At 43.8% G+C, this 18363-nt stretch overlaps 1 protein-coding gene and 1 long non-coding RNA gene across 4 annotated transcripts in view; one reads left to right on the forward strand and one right to left on the reverse strand.

The window, feature by feature from the left end:
* Window positions 1-18363, reverse strand: part of ANKS4B (ankyrin repeat and sterile alpha motif domain containing 4B) — a 37386-nt gene that overhangs the window by 18681 nt on the left and 342 nt on the right. Inside the window, exon 1 of one of the 3 annotated variants that reach the window (XM_089321569.1) lies at window positions 18195-18353. The exons of 1 other annotated variant lie outside the window; for it this stretch is intronic. In XM_089321569.1, coding sequence (XP_089177695.1) covers window positions 18195-18226 — 32 coding nt within the window. In that variant the 5' untranslated portion in view covers window positions 18227-18353. Of the gene's footprint in view, window positions 1-363; window positions 1768-18194; window positions 18354-18363 lie in introns of those variants that run through there. One more of the 3 variants, XM_002711815.6, reaches the window with a different exon arrangement.
* On the forward strand, window positions 9930-11617 carry LOC149120598 (uncharacterized). The gene is made up of 3 exons (XR_016226145.1): window positions 9930-10073; window positions 10374-10442; window positions 11447-11617. It is a non-coding gene; the product is annotated as an uncharacterized LOC149120598 (long non-coding RNA).

The following is an 18363-nucleotide window of genomic DNA, read 5'->3' on the forward strand; positions in this document are numbered from 1 at the left end:
CTCACTAGGCTAATCCTCCGCCTGCAGCGTCAGTACCCCAGGTTCTAGTCCCAGTTGGGGCGCCAATTCTGTCCCGGTTGCTCCTCTTCCAGTCCAGCTCTCTGCTGTGGCCTGAGAGTGCAGTGGAGGTGGCCCAAGTGCTTGGTCCCTGCATCCTCATGGGAGACCAGGAGGAAGTACCTGGCTCCTGGCTTTGGATCAGTGCAGTGCACCGGCTGTAGCAGCCATTTGGGGGGTAAACCAACAGAAGGAAGACCTTTCTCTTTGTCTCTCTCTCATTGTCTAACTCTGCCAGTCAAAAAAAAAAAAAAAAAATCCTGCTATCAGCACTGTTTCCCACAGAAGACATAATGTTGAACTTACCCTCTGCTGCAGATAATTTCCAGGGCTTCCAAGTTCCCATGGTAGGCTGCCAGGAGAGTGGGAGTCATGCCATCTTCATCAGAGAGATTCAGATCTCGCTTGGTAGCCTCTTTCAGAAGTTCCAGGTAGCTATCACTGGCAGCTTGGTGGTAACGAGTGGACATTTTCCCTCCTCACCAAAGGTTGGCCAGATGTCTCTCCCCAGGCACAGTAAATGTTGGCAGGATAGCCTGCCTGTACTGCTGGTTAATCAGTGACAAGAATGAGTATCACAGGGCAAAGCTCATTCCAGCATCAATCCATGGAAGGGAGCCAGAAAGGCTCATGACACTGAACTTGGACCTTTCTTTCTGGAATGGCCATGACATTGAATATTATAGCCTGCTGTGTTCATCTTGAGTGTTTTGAGGCACATTTAATTTTTGCTATGTCCATTTGCAAGTATTGAATGTGATACTGCACATCTAGGCACCAAACGAAGAAAATAATTTCAAAAATATTCAGAACTAGTTTAGTTCAACTGGGGAAACCTCTTTTTAAAAAATTATTTCCACTTAATTTGAAGGCAGAGAGAGAGGGACAAACAGTAAGCAATCTTCTCTTTACTGGTTTACTCCTTACATGCCCACAACAGCCAAGGCTGGGCCAGGGCAAAGTCAGGACCCAGAACTCAATCTGGGTCTCCCATATGGGAGGCAGGGGCCCAAGTACTTGATGCAATATCTGCTGCTTGCTACAGTGCAAATTAGCAGGAAACTGGATGGGAAGTAGAGGAGCTGGACCTTGAACCAGGCAGCATCATAACTGTGGCACCAAATGCCCGCCCTGTTTTGCTGGCATTGTGCTATGGCAGGCTATGGTGGCACCCCATATCAGAGTACCTGTTCAAGTCCTAGCTACTGTGCTTCTCATCCAGCTCTCTGCTAATGCACCTATGAAAGATGTGGAAGATGGCCCAAGTGCTTTGCCCTCACTAGCCATGTGGAAGACCCAGCTAGAGTTCCAGGCTCGGTCCTTGTCCTTGTGGTCATTTAGGAAGTGAATCAGTGGTTGGTTAGAAGTTTCACTTTTGGCTGGCGCCGTGGCTCAATAGGCTAATCCTCTGCCTAGTGGCGCCGGGCACACCAGGTACTAGTTCTGGTCAGGGCGCTGGATTCTGTCCCAGTTGTCCCTCTTCCAGGCCAGCTCTCTGCTATGGCCCAGGAGTGCAGTGGAGGATGGCCCAAGTCCTTGGGCCCTGCACCCACATGGGAGACCAGGAGAAGCACCTGGCTCCTGGCTTCGGATCAGTGCGGTGCACCAGCCGCCGCACACCAGCCGCAGCGGCCACTGGAGGGTGAACCAACGGTCAAGGAAGACCTTTCTCTCTCTCTCTCTCTCTCTCTCTCTCACTGTCCACTCTGCCTGTCAAAAAAAAAAAAAAGAAAGAAAAGAAAAGAAGTTTCACTTTCACTTTCTCTCCCCCCCCCCCGCCCCATAAGGAACAGAAAATTAAACAACTTTACCATAATATTAACAAAAATTAACAGGAGACTATGATACTCCTGTCATATATACCTAATAGCAGCCCTCAGATAGGAAAAAAATTAGAATTTACAAAAAGTAAAAAACCCATAATCATAGTGGAATATTTTAATACACTCTCTTAATATTATATCAGACTAAAAATTAGTAAAGATTTAAAGATTGGAGCACAAGTAACAAACTTGAATGATCATATATAGACAGTTCCACCCAATAGAAAATGCATGTTCTTTTCAACCACATAAAGAATATGAGTATTTATAAAAACTGACCACCAAATAGAATCAGCGCAGGTCCAACAGATATCAAATAAAAGAGTTCATGAAGACAATGTTCTCTGAAGACGCTGCAATAGAATCAGAAAGCATCCCCTTCCATGACTGGATCAACTATCCACGAACACATATATTCCTTATTGTGTAATTTTTACTTTATTTTCTTTTTAAAAATTATTTATTAACTGTGAGACAGTGAAAGAGAAAGCTCATCTGCTGATTCATTGCCCAAAGGCCTGCAGTGGCTGGGGCACAAGCCAAGAGGCAGGAGCTCCATCCAGGTCCCATACACAGGTACCAGGAACCCAACTACCTGAGCCATCACTGCTACCTCCCAAGAACTTCACTGGCAGGAAGCTGGGGTCAGGAGCCGGAGCCAGAAACAGAACCCAGCAACTCTGATGTGGGATATGGGCATCTTAACCTCCAAGCAACCAACCATTTTGCATTATCTTTCTGTCTGCTTGATCCACCATAAATGTTTTCCCGTATTATTACAAAATTGATGTGTGAAGATCTGTTTTTGAAGTCTGTAACAGTTTATTCCTCATATCTTTTTTTTGTCCAACTTAATTATTGCCAAGTCTTTATTTCAAAATGAATTATTTGTCCATTCTGAAAAAGTACCAAACTTTCATCCAGTTTCTTCACAATATTAATTGGCTTCAAGGGTCATTGTTCCTTTTTCTGGTTTGTGTGAATAGCAGTAGAAACTGTTAGAAACAGCCTGAAGAACAGTGTTTTTTTTTTTAATTAAAAGAACACTTTGTTTTTATTCCAGAGATAGTGACATATCCAAACATGATTGTGGATTCTCTGAGAAAAAGATAAGCTTGCTCCTCAGTTTTGCATGATTCACTTTAATTAGGACACGATGGCATTCATTAATGCTTCCTGAAATAGAAACATGCACAGAAACCTGAGGGAGCATTTCTCAGAGATGGGTCATTTGAAGTAAAATCCTGATTGCCAAGAAGTCTGCTACAAGAAGAAGAGGAAGAGGAAGAGAGGTGAGGATGACGTTGGAGACAAAAGAGTGACAAAGCAATTTTGGAGGAGGGGCAGAATGAGAGACAAGTCAAGGAAGAGAAAGGAATTTCTCACAGCTTCAATGGTACTTAACACATTGGCCTTAAACTTCTCTGTGGAATGGTAAAATACCTGAACTTGAAAAAAATGGTAAAGATTCTGACACTGTCTGCATTTTCTTGGGAAAATTCCTTTCTTGGGAGAAGAGTACAGACAGGGAAGAGAAGTGAGACAAATCCTCCTGAACTTGAAGCTCTTCTGTACCTCATTCCTTCAAAGTGAGGTTAAGAGAGAAGAGTTGACTTCAGAATGAGAAGACCTGGAGAGCTCACAGGACCTGGGGCAAGTTATCCTGAATGTTCATTTCCTTGAGGATAAAATTGAGAGATGTTGCTAATGATCCTAATGCCATCATCAATTTCACAGTAGAAAGATGAAGTAAAATTCCTTACAAATGACAAGGTATATATATATTTTTTTGACAGGCAGAGTTAGACAGTGAGAGAGAGGGAGAAATGTTTTCCTTTTTCCGTTGGTTCAACCCCAAGTGGCCACTACGGCCAGTGCGTTGCGGCCGGCATGCTGCGCTGATCCGAAGCCAGGAGCCAGGTACTTCCTCCTGGTCTCCCATGCAGGTGCAGGGCTCAAGGACCTGGGCCATCCTCCACTGCACTCCAGGGCCACAGCAGAGAGCTGGCCTGGAAGAGGAGCAACCGGGACAGAATCCGGCACCCCAACCAGGACTAGAACCCAGAGTGCCGGCACCACAGGTGGAGGATTAGCCTAGTGAGCCATGGCACCGGCCAACAAGGTATATTTTTACAAACCAAAAAAAGTTATGTGGCTGTGGTTTAGGGAGCAGATAGAGTCAGAGTTTTAGCTCGATGATTAATCTATTTTCTTATTCTCTAAACCCCAAAGGAAACAAAATTTGTGAGAAACAGTGAAAGCGAACTAATGGAGATTTGCATGAAACACACACACTGAGAAGTCTCGGTACTTGCAGGACAACTGTGGATTTGGGCTGCGTGTTTGGACTGGATGAGTCTTGTGGAAATAAGTATTGAATCTGTTCTAAGAGTATGCTCCTGGACTCTCGGGAGGGCAGAGAAGTACTGTTGCCAAGTGCACGGTGCGCCGGCTTAGAGGATCAGAGCTGAGTGGCAGTGACTTCTAGTCCAGGCCCTCCTCACCCTCCTGCTGGAGCAGCCACCCTCAGTCCCTACCTCTCTGTACTTCTGCAATGCCAGTAGCACTCAGAAATTTCCTTCCAGTGACTTCTGTGTCCCCTTGGCTGTCACTTAGGTTCAGAAGGAATGGGTTTTATGTCCTGCTTCTTTTTTTCTTTTTTTCTTTCTTTTTTTTTTCTTTTTCTTTTTTTTTTTTTTTTTTGACAGGCAGAGTTAGACAGTGAGAGGGAGAGACAGAGAGATCTTCCTTCTGTTGGTTCACCCCCCAAAATGGCCACTATGGCCCGCATGCTGTGCGGATCTGAAGCCAGGAGCCAAGTGTTTTCTCCTGGTCTCCCATGCGGGTACAGGACCCAAGCACCTGGGCCATCCTCCACTGTCTTCCTGGGCCACAGCAGAGAGCTGGACTGGAAGAGGAGCAACCGGGACAGAATCGGCACCCCAACCGGGACTAGAACCCGGGGTGCCAGCGCCGCAGGCAGAGGATTAGCCTAGTGAGCCCTGGGGCCGGCCTTCCTGCTTCATTTTTCTAAAACTCTGACACGTCAACGTACTATCTGAATTTTGACTATTTAGCTATTTCACTTTGAGAAGCCCTTCTACCCAGACACCACTTCCTTTGGCCAGTAACTCAAACAGGGACAACTGGCCTCAGGGCAGCACTTGGAGTCCCCCACCTGTGAGTCCCCCCCCCCCCCAATATAGCAATGGCATTGTTGACTTCTCACTGTTATGTTTGTAAGTTTGCCATCTCTCCTGTCAAAAAAACAACTACCTGACAACTAGATGACCATACCAGTGAGTTCAACCCTGGCCAAAAGGAACCAAGGCTGTGGTAAAGAGTTTACCTCGGACTCTAACTATAAAACAAAGGCTCAGGAAGAAGAAAAGAAGGGACAAAGATTAGTGGTAGTTGATAGTTTCAACCTATTTCCAAGAAAAACCAACTGGCAAAGTACAAACGAAACTTCTCTCCCATTGTTCAAAAAACCATTCATGGTTAATTGGGGAAGAATTCAATAGTTTGTAGAGCTCAGAAACACATATTTTAGTAATGAGATTGCCCCCTGCACCCTAAGAGATCTGGTTTTCAAAGCAGACTGTGTCTGTTCTTTGAATCTATTCATGTTTAATTAAAGAAGAAATTCACTTGTGTAGTGGGGAAGCATATTTTTGCGCAATAAGGAAAAAGAAAGATCTGAGCGGAACACTGCTTCTTAACAAGATTACTTCATCTAATGAGGATCTTATTATGAATGTTAATGGAAATAAAAACAATAACAGAAAGCAAAAGGGATTTAAAGGGAGTTACAAAAGTCCTGTTGTTACATGGGAAATTTACAGGAACCAAGCAAGGGCACACAGCTGTATATGCTGAACTGGGGTTTATGAGGAACATCTGTTGATAAAGACAGGTTTCAGTGTACTATCCAGAAAATGCCACCTATTCATGTATTCTTTTCTCTTTAGCACAGTAATAAAATTGTTGAGCCTATTTGATGTGGATTTTTCCTATTTAAGAGAGACTTGAACAACCTTGCTTCGAATTTAAACACATAAATCACTTTCAAAATAAGAGAAGCTCTATGCTCCCACACTGAAGGTCATTGGTGGTGTTTTCCTAAGAAACATTGTTAAATACAGACATGAGGCAATCTAAAGGGACCATTGTCTCCCCTTTTGTTTTTCCTTCTTCAAATGGAAACATTTATGAAAATATTTAGGTAGATAAATGCACTATTGAAACTGTAATGTCCCTGAAGTATTGATTGGGTTTAATTTATTCACATAAGTTTCAAGACACTCAAAGCCCTATTTTTCCGCCAGAAAAATAAAGACAGAGTTGTTATTGTACCATCTGGTTTGCATGAGAAGTCTCTTGGCATCTCTTAACCGCACATTTTATAAATGCTAAATCCCAGATGGCATACATTGTAACAGTGGAGAGTTTTATAAAGGCTTCCAAAAACAAATTCTTTAAAATTTGAATACAGGGTAGTCTAAGCAGGGGCTATGAATTTAAATTTTACACTTGAATCAATTGGCTTTGTAAGCTGGATAAATTTCCTTTCCCTTTCCCTTCTGTCTTTTTCTTTTCCTAATTATTAGTCTCTGACTTGAAGATTTGAATCAACATAATTCTTCCACCACTGGTTTCCTTCTATAACTCTGTGACCTGAATCCTTGACCAAAACGCAGAATTACAGGAACAATGATCATTGAAAAACCTATATCAACTGCCAATTTGTTTTAAGATGGCAAAATTTACCACAAGGGAGGTATGATACCGCGCCCTTTAGCAAGTCATCAGATACCATGAAAACCAAAGCTGGTATTTGGACAAGGAAGACGAGCAAATGTGAGCGCCAACCATGTGCTGAAATACATCCAGAGTAATGGTTCAGAGCACAGGTTCTGAAATCAGATGCTAATAGACATTAAGTCCAAAATTGAATCATGCCTTTAACTTGGGCAAATTACTTCTCACTTCATCTCCTCGTCAGCAAAATGAAAAGAATTTTCAATTATTATTCATAGAAGTGTTGCAACTAATTACTGCTTTAATATTTGTAAAATACTCAGCACAGTTTAGGGTGTGCAGTGAGTACTCAATGAATGTAAATTAGTCATACCAGCACTAGACGTAGTAGAAACAATAGTGGGAAAGTAGGTAAACTCCCTTCTTTAGGATAATCATAAACATAGAACCATTTCATTTTCTACACACTTCTTTTTCCTCTGCATTTTTTTCTTCTCAATAACAACAGCTGGGACTTGGTTTTGTGTTAACTCTTATCATGGTATACTAAAAAGAGGATACATATTATAGGCACACAGGCTTGGATTTTTCAGTCTGGGTTTTGTGTTGGTGTAATAGGACTGTTACCACAGAGTACAAGATAGTGGGTGACTTAAACAACAGAAATTAATTTTCTCATGGTCCTGGAATCTGATAGTGAGGGATTAGCAGGGTTGTTTCTTTTTGGGGGCCATAAGGAATGATCCATTTCATGCTACTCTGGGTTGCAAATGACCACTCTACGCATGCTCACATCGTCTTCCTTCTGTGTGTTCCTGTGACCAAACCTCCTTTTTTTTTTTTTTTAATTTTTTTTTGACAGAGTGGACAGTGAGAGAGTGAGAATGAGAGAGAGAGAGAGACAGAGAGAGACAGAGAAAGGTCTTCCTTTGCCATTGGTTCAGCCTCCAATGGCCACCACGGCCGGCGCACTGCGGCCGGCACACCGCGTGATCCGAAGGCGGGAGCCAGGTGCTTCTCCTGGTCTCCCATGAGGATGCAGGGACCAAGCACTTGGACCATCCTCCACTGCACTCCCTGGCCACAGCAGAGAGCTGGCCTGGAAGAGGGGCAACTGGGACAGAATCTGGCACCCCGACCGGGGCTAGAACCCGGTGTGCCGGCGCCGCTAGGCGGAGGATTAGCCTGTGGAGCCGTGGCGCCGGCCAAACCTCCTTTTCTTGTAATCACACCAGTCATATTGGATTGGAACCAGCCTAATACTTCACTGTAACATAATCACCTCTGTAAGGATTTCATCTCCAAATATAGTCACATAGTGAGGTACTAAGGATTGGGACTTCAACATGAATTTGGGGGAAGGGACACATTTAGCTCATGATAGTCTTCTACTTACCAGCAACTGGGGGGGATTGCATTTCAAGGAAACTTCATTTCATTTTCTTATTCCTACTGTGGTATAGGTCTTTGCCTTCTAATTAAACTTGTTTCTAACTGACATGATTAAAATTGTGGTAGAAGCCTTCCCAAGGTCAGAAGAAGAAAAAAGGAGGAATCTGTCCTGGGAATGAAATATGGTTGTTCTCTGCTTGCCTATGAATGCTTCAACTGTAGTTACTATCTGCCTACATGTAACCATGTACAGTACAGAAGAATGGTGTTAACCCTTGCAAGACAGCTTATGGCTCAGTATATGTATGGAAAAAAAAATCATCAATAACTATGTATGCATGGGCAGTATTGTATCAATTCCCATGGCTACCATGTAACATTAGAATATCCAATCAAATGTATGCATGTAACCATATAAGGGAGACAAAAAGGCTAAAACTATATATTAGGAAATACCCCCTGTCTGTTCAGAGCTCAGGTTTTTGAATAAGAAATTCCACCTTGGGGCTGGTTTTGTGGCTTAGTAGGTAAAGCCGCCATCTGCAGTGCTGTCATCCCATATGGGTGCCGATTCAAGACCTGGCTGCTCCACTTCTGATCCAGCTCTCTGCTTTGGCCTGGAAAAGCAGTAGAAGATGGGCCAAGTCCTTGGGCCCCTGCACCCATGTGGGAGAGACCCGGAAGAAGTTCCTGGCTCCTGGCTTCAGATCAGCACAGCTCCAGCCCTTGCAGCCATCTGGGGAGTGAACCATCAGATGGAAGACCTCTCTTTCTCTCTCTCTCTCTCTCTCTCTCTCTCTGCCTCTCTGTAACTCTGCCTTTCAAATAAATAAATAAATCTTTAAAAAAAGAAAAAAAAGAAATTCCACCTGGGCCTTATGCCAGCATAAATAATAAAAGACTACTTCCTGTTAAATTGCCTTGGTGTCTTGTCTCTTTGCATGAATCCCACTATACTACCTTAATTATTTATGCATTAGTGTCCAGCACCAGCCTTGTACATAAGCAGCTTTTTAAAATTTTATTTGTTTATTTGAGAGACAGAGAGACACAGACAGAGTTCACATGCACTGGTTCACTCTCCAAATGCCCACAGCAGCAGGGGCTGGGCCAGGCCCAAACCAGGAGCCAGATCAGTTCATTTCTCCCATGTGGGTGGCAGGGACCCAACTACTTCAGCCATCATCTGATGCCTCCCAGGTTATGCATCAGCAGGAAGCTAGAATTGGGAGCGGAGCCAGGACTTGAACTCAGTCACACCCATATGGGTTAGAGGCATCCCAACCAGGATTTTAACTACTATATTAAGTGTGCACCCCAACAGCAGGTCTTGCAAGAATTTTATTCCTAGAGAGACTCATCAACTCACATAGTTTCTGAGACCCACCTATCCTTTCCCTGTATTCTGTGAGATGTAAATGATACAGATGTGGTTTATAAAACTTGCAGGGAGACCCAATCAGGAAGGAGTGAATTATAGAGGTGTGAAAAAGGAAGGTTTAACCTGTTACTTGAATGGGGCTGGGCATTTCTGTGAAAAATATGTTTTAAAGATTATACAAATGTGAAAACCAATTTCTTTAACCATGGGGTTGTGGGGAGTAGAGTAAAAAGCATAGGGACAAAGGGAAACCTAGATTTAATTCCCAGGACTATCTCTAAATAACTGGAACCTAGAATTATTGCAGCTATGCAGAATCCTTTTTCCTCAACTGTAATATAAGGAGGTAGCAACCAAATTCTCTATCATTTAGGTTTGATCAGGGAAGCAAAACCATATCCTGAGTGATGCAGAGTAAGAGATTTATTATAGGGTTTAGATTACACAACTCAAGAAGCTGTGTAAGCCATCAGCAGGGCTACATCTTCTGCACCTGGTGCTAGCCCTAAAGCCCTTTATCGCCAGTGACTGGGAAGGAAAAAAGGGATGTGAAGTGGTGAAGATAAAGGGTAAACTAGAACCAGCAGAGGAAAACTGGAACCCAGGAGAACAACACAGAATGCGTGTCTGCCGCATCACCTCCAACCTTGATGATGCAGGTGACTGCGGGACAAGCTGCCACTTTCCCTCCAGGAACTGTACATGCACCGAGCTGAGGACTCAGAATAGTTGAAGGGGTGCCAGAGAAGCTGCAGGTTCACCTCCTACTCCATGACAACAAGATGAGCCAGCAGCTCAACCACAGTACACATAGTCTCCATGGCTTTAGAAGTAAAAAGCCCTGGGATAAATATAGCCTGTAGATGTCTTGTTTAACAGATCCAGGATTTTGAAAATATTTTTTAAATTAAGTGCCAATACTTAAAATTGAAGAAATTTAATAGAATCTGGGTTTTCAGCTTCAAGATGCAAAGCTGAAGATCTTGGCAGTGATCTCTGCGCGAGCTGAGTGGCAGCTGCCCCTTTAGGTGAGTGCCAGTTCACTTCAGTCTCTACTGCTTTGGGCTGTAATCTTGAACCTGACAGTGACAGTTTGCTGCAATCTTTAATCACGCTGAAGCCATTTCCTTATGCCCAACCCACCTCATGCATGTATTCTGTCTGCTTGGCTTAAGTAGCCATGTCTGTTGGTATGCAGGGTCCCCCCATTACCTCTCACACCTGCTACACCCTGATCATCCCCAATTTCTCTCTAAGCCAATCAGTCACCTAATAGATATCATGCATCTATATGAAACCCTTTTTTCACCATTTCCTGTATTTGTTTCCAACCCCCAAGAATCAAAAGGCTATTCTCAGTGTAACATCCTGAGAAATTTACACCTACCCTCACAGGGTTGTGAGACTTCAGATAATTGATATATTGCACCATTGCAGGTGAATGCCTGATTAACAGAAAGAGGACACACACTTGCAGGAAAACTTCCCGATTTCACCAAGGAAACAGAAATTGAAGAGAAGTGGTTACATCAGGCAGAATTTGTTTCTGTGTTTTAGTACCACCTTATCCTGTTCCTTCAGAGTCACTGCTGGGTAAGCACCAGACATAGACACCTGCCAAACAAGTAGAAAGCTACCACTGTTAAAAACAGCAGCCATTTCTTGCTATATCACTGCCTTTTTATTTGCAGGCCACTCTAGGGGAAAAAATTACATATGCATACAGACACCCAATATATACATACCACCAACCTCTTACACGTATCAACTTTTCTTGGCTCCTTAACCAAGTATAAGCAATCAGTCAGTATAAGCAAAGCCACATAAGCCATCTGGGGCAATGAAAAGCAAATGTGTATCAGTTTTCCCAAACATCATCTCTTTCTCCATACATGCATGAGGCGTGTAGCACAGTGCCAGGCTCAAAGTTGCTGCCCCTAGGGCTGGCACTGTGGCATAATGGGTTGAGCCCCCACCTGCAAAGTCGGCATCCCATACGGTTAGAGTCCTGACTACTCCACTTCTGATCCAGCCCCCTGCTAATGTGCCTGGGAAAGTGGTGGAAGATGGCGCTGCACCCATCTGGGAGACCTGGATGAAGCTTCTGGATCCTGGCCTCGGTCGCCCAGCCCCAGCTGTTGCAGTCATTTGGGAACTGAACTAGTAGACAGAAGATAACTCTCTCTCTTTCTCTCCCTCCCCCCTCCCTCCTTCCTTCTCTCTCTCTTTTAAATAAATAAAATAGATTATATCCAATGGGAAAGAGAGTTTCCTAAAGCCATATCATGGTGCCATTAATAAGAGAAGGTAAAAGGATACCAGACAGTATTTAAGTTGATTCATTAATGCTAAGGTCTTACATAAGTACTTATTTGGTCTCCACCATCAGAAAGCAACCCCCCTGAAGACAGAGTCTGTGTGTGTGCATGCACTTGCACAAGTGTGTGTGTTGCTTCGTTGGAGACTTCATAGTTTCATGGTTGCTCAATAAATGCTTCCTACTTCCATAGGGTGATATCTTCAGTTTCATACTTAAAACTGTGGTCATTTTGAAATAAGAACCCTAAACCATAAAGATACTTCCTATCATAATCATGCAGCACAACAAACCACCCAAAACTAAGCAACAAGGCCGGCGCCGCGGCTCACTAGGCTAATCCTCCGCCTAGCGGCGCCGGCACACCGGGTTCTAGTCCCGGTCGGGGCGCCGGATTCTGTCCCAGTTGCCCCTCTTCCAGGCCAGCCCTCTGCTGTGGCCAGGGAGTGCAGTGGAGGATGGCCCAGGTGCTTGGGCCCTGCACCCCATGGGAGACCAGGAAAAGCACCTGGCTCCTGGCTCCTGCCATCGGATCAGCGCAGTGTGCCGGCCGCAGCGCGCCGGCCGTGGCGGCCATTGGAGGGTGAACCAACGGCAAAAGGAAGACCTTTCTCTCTGTCTCTCTCTCTCACTGTCCACTCTGCCTGTCAAAAAAAAAAACAAAAAAACAAAACAAAAAAAAAAACTAAGCAACATCAAACAACAGGCAATGGTGTTGCTTGTGGGTCTACAGTCAACTGGACAATTCCTCTGTGCTCAGCTGACCTTGGCTGGGTTCAGACATTCATCAACAGTCAACTAGTAGGTCTGCTGAGGACTAAGTCACTCAAGGATGGCCTTGACTTAGATACTGTCCCTGATCTTTGTGACTACCACCTTGCAGGCTAGGCTGGGCTTATTTTTACAGAGGGAATATGGGTATACCAGGCCTCTTGAGACCTAGGCTCAGAACTGGCACACAATCACTTTCCACCACAGTCTATCAGCAAAGCAAGTCATAGTCAGTTAGATTTGGGGACAGGGTGGTAGTGAAATAGACTGACTGTAAAGGCACATTGCAAATTGTGGGAGCACAGGGAGAAGTGGGAGATTTAGAACATCACCTTAAGAACTTTAATGTAGATTAAATTCTATCCACTGAAAGAAATATGCTACATTGCTAAGAAACCTTTTTCTATTCCTGTGGTAACTATTGCCCTAGTTACAAACCACAGAGTAATCGCTAACATTTTTATGTAAATAAGCTTTCAGTTAAGGTTGTATATAAATGAGCTTTCATTTAGAACTTCTGAGCCTTACTGAAGCTGCCTTCCTTTATAAGTTGATAAAGCCCTTGTCTAGATTTTTTTTTTCCCTGAATCCATTACTCACAAAGGGCTCAATCAACTTGGATCTGTCTAAAGGTCCAAAGGGGGAGATGACATTAACATCATATACTTAAATTGTTAAAGGAACTGCTTATCATATGATATTCAAGAACATTCTCATTGGCATAGTCTATCTAACTTTTCCAAGTTAAATTTATGTTTGATATTTGGAAGCTATTTTAAGCTGTATTAGCATAACTGGTAGAAATTTCTATGTTTCTCACTCATATTTTTCTTATACTGCTAAATTCTAATTAATGCCATCTTGTACTTTTAAAGCTAAGCAAACTGCAAGAGAAGAACAGAGCTTTAAAACACCCCCTCACGCACACATGGAAAATTAAAATAAATTAGAAAGTGGGGCAGGGAGGGTTAGCATCAGGAGATGCTAACCAGGAGACCAGGTTTCTCACTGGACCTCCGTCTGCTACTGACTTGGTAAATGGCCTTAAGCAAGTCACTAAATCTGTTTAGACTCAGTGTCTTTATTTTATGGTAGGGAGCTGGGTTTTATTTGGAAGGCTTATATCTCAGATGCATTCGCTTCCATTCCACTGGGTGTTGACCTTGAGTCTTTGACTCTACAGCTTCTTTAGATTACTCAGATAGAAATGAGTTTTAATTTTTAATGTTAGCATCAAACATTGGGGCTTTTTTTGCTTACTTGTACATTTTTAAAAAATTATTTTAGCACTAATTTTACATGTTTATAGCCTACAGAGTGGCATTTCAATACATGTGGTATCCATCATCAGATGAATGGATAAAATCCTTTTATTTATTTGAGATGGACGAATAAGGAGAAAACACTCCCATCCACTGGTTCTCTCTCCAAATGCCCACAACAGCTGGGATTGGGACCAGGCTGAGAGCTAGGAAATCAATCCACATCTCCTGAGAGGCGGGAACCCAACTACTTGAGCTAGCTCCACTGCCTCCCAGGGTTCACATTAGCAGGAAGCTGGATCAAGAGCTAAATCTGGGAATTGAGTCCAAGCTCTCAGATTTGGGATGCTAGCAACTAAACTGCTAGGCTAAATGCCTGCTCCCACTTTAAAATTATTTTAATCAGTTACTTTATCCCTAAACTCAATCAAAACAGAAGTGACAAATTCCAAAAAGCAGGAGTAACCCATGCTCCCATCTCTTATTCCTATTCCCAGGGATAGTATTACAAATTCTTAAAGCCACAGGAGCAAGAACACAAATAAATCAGTGGTGACAGTGGTTGCAAATGCCCAGAGCAGCCACTTGGACACTGTTCACCCTCGGTCATAGCCTTCTAGACTTTAAAGGCAAATGCATTTTTATTTATTATTTATTTATTTTTGGACAGGCAGAGTTAGCAGAGTTACACAGTGAGAGAGACAGAGAGAAAATTCTTCCTTCTGTTGGTTCACCCCCAAAATGGCCACCATGGCTGGCGCGCTGCACCGATCTGAAGCCAGGAGCCAGGTGTTTCTCCTGGTCTCCCATGCAGGTGCAGGGCCCAATGACTTGGGCCATCCTCCACTGCTTTCCCGGGCCACAGCAGAGAGCTGGACTGGAAGAGGAGCAATCGGGACTAGAACCCAGCACCCCAACTGGGACACGAACCCAGAGTGCCGGCGCCGCAGGCAGAGAATTAGCCTAGTGAGCCGTGGCGCCGGCTGCAAATGCACATTTGTATAGCCACATGCAGACACATCAAACTATTCACACACACCTAGGTCTTTCATGTTTCTTTTTAAATGCAAAACATGAAACCTTACTAATTATAGGGCTCTGAAATTCCAGCTTCATTGTGGACATAGTTCACATCAAGATCCACAGGTCTGCATGAATCACAGCTAGTAGCTGACAAGTATTCCAAAGTTTACCTAGCCACCTCCAGATGATGACATTTAGGTTTTCTTCCATTAACATATTTACAAGTATTGGGGATACTATGACAAATAATTTAGAATTTAAGATTTATGAGCTATCTTTATAAGAACTGCACTTCAGCAAGGAGGGTACTTGGCCAAATGAGGCTCATTGGAAAGGGTGGGGGAAACATACAACTGAGGGGCCGGCACTGTGGCGCAGCAGGTTAAAGCCCCAGCCTGCAATGGTGGCATCCCATATGGACGCCGGTTCGAGTCCTGGCTGCTCCACTTCCAATCCAGCTCTCTGCTATGGCCTGGGAAAGCAGTAGAAGATGACCCAAGTCCTTGGGCCCCTGCACCTGCGTGGGAGACCCAGAAGAAGTTTCTGGCTCCTGGCTTTGGATCAGCTCAGCTCTGACTGTTGCTGTCATTTGGGAAGTGAACCAGCAGAATGGAAGACCTCTCTCTCTCTCTGGCTCTACTTCTCTCTGTAACTCTGTCTTTCAAATAAATAAAATAATTCTTTAAAAAAAAAAACATACAATTTAAAGAGACCCACTTTTTAAGTTAAATATTTATAATCTAACATTTCTATTAAAAGCTTTAGTTTTGGCCGGCGCCGCAGCTCACTTGGCTAATCCTCCGTCTGCAGCATCAGCACCCTGGGTTCTAGTTCCGGGTGGGGTGCCGGGTTCTAGTCCTGGTTGCTCCTCTTCCAGTCCAGTTCTCTGTTGTGGCCTGGGAAGGCAGTAGAGGATGGCCCAAGTCCTTGGGCCCTGCACCCACATGGGAGACCAGGAGGAAGCACCTGGCTCCTGGATTCAGATTGGTGCAGCGTACCGGCCATGGTAGCCATTAAGTATTTAATATATTTGAAATATTAAGATAAAATTTTTTACTTAAAAACTAGTTTCTCCTACCTGATAGGAATCTTATTATGAGCAGTCATTTCTTTCTCATTTTCTTTTTTTAAAAGATTTATTTGAAAGGCAGAGTTACAGAGAGTCAAAGAGAGTGAAAGATCTTCCATTTGCTAGTTAACTAACCAAATGGCCAAAATAGCCAGTGCTGGGGCAGGCTGAAGCCAGGAGGCCTTGAGCTTCTTCTGGATATACCACGTGGGTGCAGGGGCCCACGGACTTGGGCCATCTTCTACTAATTTCCTAGGCCATGGCATAGAACAGGATCAGAAGTGGAGCAACCGAGAGTCGAACAAGCACCCATATGGGATGCCGGCACTGCAGGCAGCGGCTTTACTTGCTACACCACAGCTCCAGCCCCTCTTTCTCATTTTCAAAGCCAGATGCACTGAACACATTTGTATCCTGCAGGGTTTTTCTAAAGTAGAATATTCTAGAGATTATTCTTATGGGCCTGGAGCCATTTATTCCATGTCTGCCCCAAGCATAGCACTGGTCTGATTCAGAAGAGGCCAATGAAAATAATGTCTGGTGCAGCTGCCGCTGCCACCAGCCCCTTAGGGGACCTTGTTCTCCTCGTAACTCCAGCTCAGGGTCTCTGTGGTTCCTCAACCTCCCAGAAGCCCCCAGTTGGGGGCTCTGATCATTGCTGCCATTTCCAAAGAAAAACTTCACACTAGGAGAAAGGCACAGTCTTAGGTATGGGATGAAGGGGACTTTGGGAGGTCAAACAAGCTTATTAACCTATCACCTCTGTGACAACCTTCTCAGTAGGTCTCTGAGTCTTGTGTGTGTGCCCCTTCCTCCAATAGCTTTCTCATCATTGTCTTAATCAAACCTACTTTACATTTGTAGAAAAGGGGCCACATTTTGGGAAATATGCTCAGGAAGAGTGACTACCACTCTGCAAGGAAGTCCCTTCATCATCTCAACCCCCCAGCCTCCAAACCTGCTTATTTGGATTTTAACCCCTCTCTAATCAATCAATCAATTCCACAAAGAGACTGACCACTGGCAACCACTTATTTTGTTGCCTACCTCCTCTGGGCATTTTCCAGATTCTCCTGATCATAAGAATCACCTGTGTTGCTTATTAAGCATTCCCTACCCAGATCCCTCCCCTGGATAGCCTGATTCAGCACTTTTAAGTGGGACCCAGGAATCTGTGATGTTAATGAGAACCCCTTGTGATCTTTTTCATCAGCAAAGCTGGGAAATGCTGTGCTAACCTTCGATGGTATTTCAGACACCTGTAACTGAGAATGCAGAAAGCAAGAAAGGGAACATATAACTCAGTCTTTGCAAGGGCTACACTGCTGCTTGCAGGGTTTGAGCATTATGGTCATCAGTTATGGAACTTGGGCTCTGGATATGTTGGTGTCTCGAAGAGCAATGAGAGATGCTGAGAAGATGTTAGTTGATAAGGTTTCAGGAAGTCTGAGTCCTCACCCTAGCCCCGACATTCAGTGCTCAAAGCTTAGGCAAGCTACTTTGCCTTAGTCTTCTCACCTGTAAATTCCCTAGTGCTACACTCTAGGACCTCATTTACATCACTACTCCCTTTTGACTCAGGAATTCTACTTCCTGGAACTTTTACTGAGGACTAACCCTCAGTACTGTAACTTTAGGGAAAATTGGGATCTTTTGGACAAAATATTTACAACTCAAATATGGAGTGAAACGGTGGTGGGGCTTATGAGAAAAGAATGTATATAAGCATGTTATGATATTGCTGTATGTAATAATGCAAAAATGGAAACCATCTTAATCCCATTATTAAGGAACAGTTACACAGTCCCTGATGTATCTCAGCGCTGGACACCGGACAGCCTTAAAAACAGCAAAGGAGATCTTTAAGAGCAAAGGTGCACAACTTGTTGTAAAATTACAACAGATTACAAAACAGAATTTAAACTTTGATCCAAGATTTGCTGGTTTGGCTTTTTGAAATTTATATGTGGTATTTTCTAGAAAAGGACTATAAAGTTACATATCTGAGTATTAGCAGTGGCAAATTATGGGTGACTTCTACTTTTTCTCTGTATCCTTCTGTAGTTGCACTTTTTGTAGTAAATGTAAAGCTTTTATATTTGGAGTGATACTTCCTCTATTTTTAAAAAAGTGCTTCTTCTCGCACCTGGCTAGGGTGAGCTCCACAACAGCCAGAGAGACCAGAGGATACTTAGAGGAAAGATGTACTGGCATGAACAAGACTCGTTCTTTTCTCACAAGCCCCACCACCCTTTCGCTCCATATTTGAGTTGTAAATATTTTGTCCAAAAGATCCCAATTTTTCCCAGAGTTATAGGAAAAACACCAATTCACTCACCTGGAACCAAATTCAGGGAACTCTGGTTTCATGCCTAGCCCAAAGAGCAGCCCCAGAATACCCAAGGCAGAGGTACTTCAGGAAGGGGAAATGCCACTTCTTCCCCAAAATCCCTCTCAGCTGGGAGGGTGCCTGCAGATTCAGGTGCCCCTAACGGGAAGAGGGCAGG

Source organism: Oryctolagus cuniculus, chromosome 19, assembly GCF_051225735.1.
Source record: "Oryctolagus cuniculus isolate XC-2025 breed Fujian yellow rabbit chromosome 19, ASM5122573v1, whole genome shotgun sequence".
In the NCBI taxonomy this organism is placed as follows: Eukaryota; Metazoa; Chordata; class Mammalia; order Lagomorpha; family Leporidae; genus Oryctolagus; species Oryctolagus cuniculus.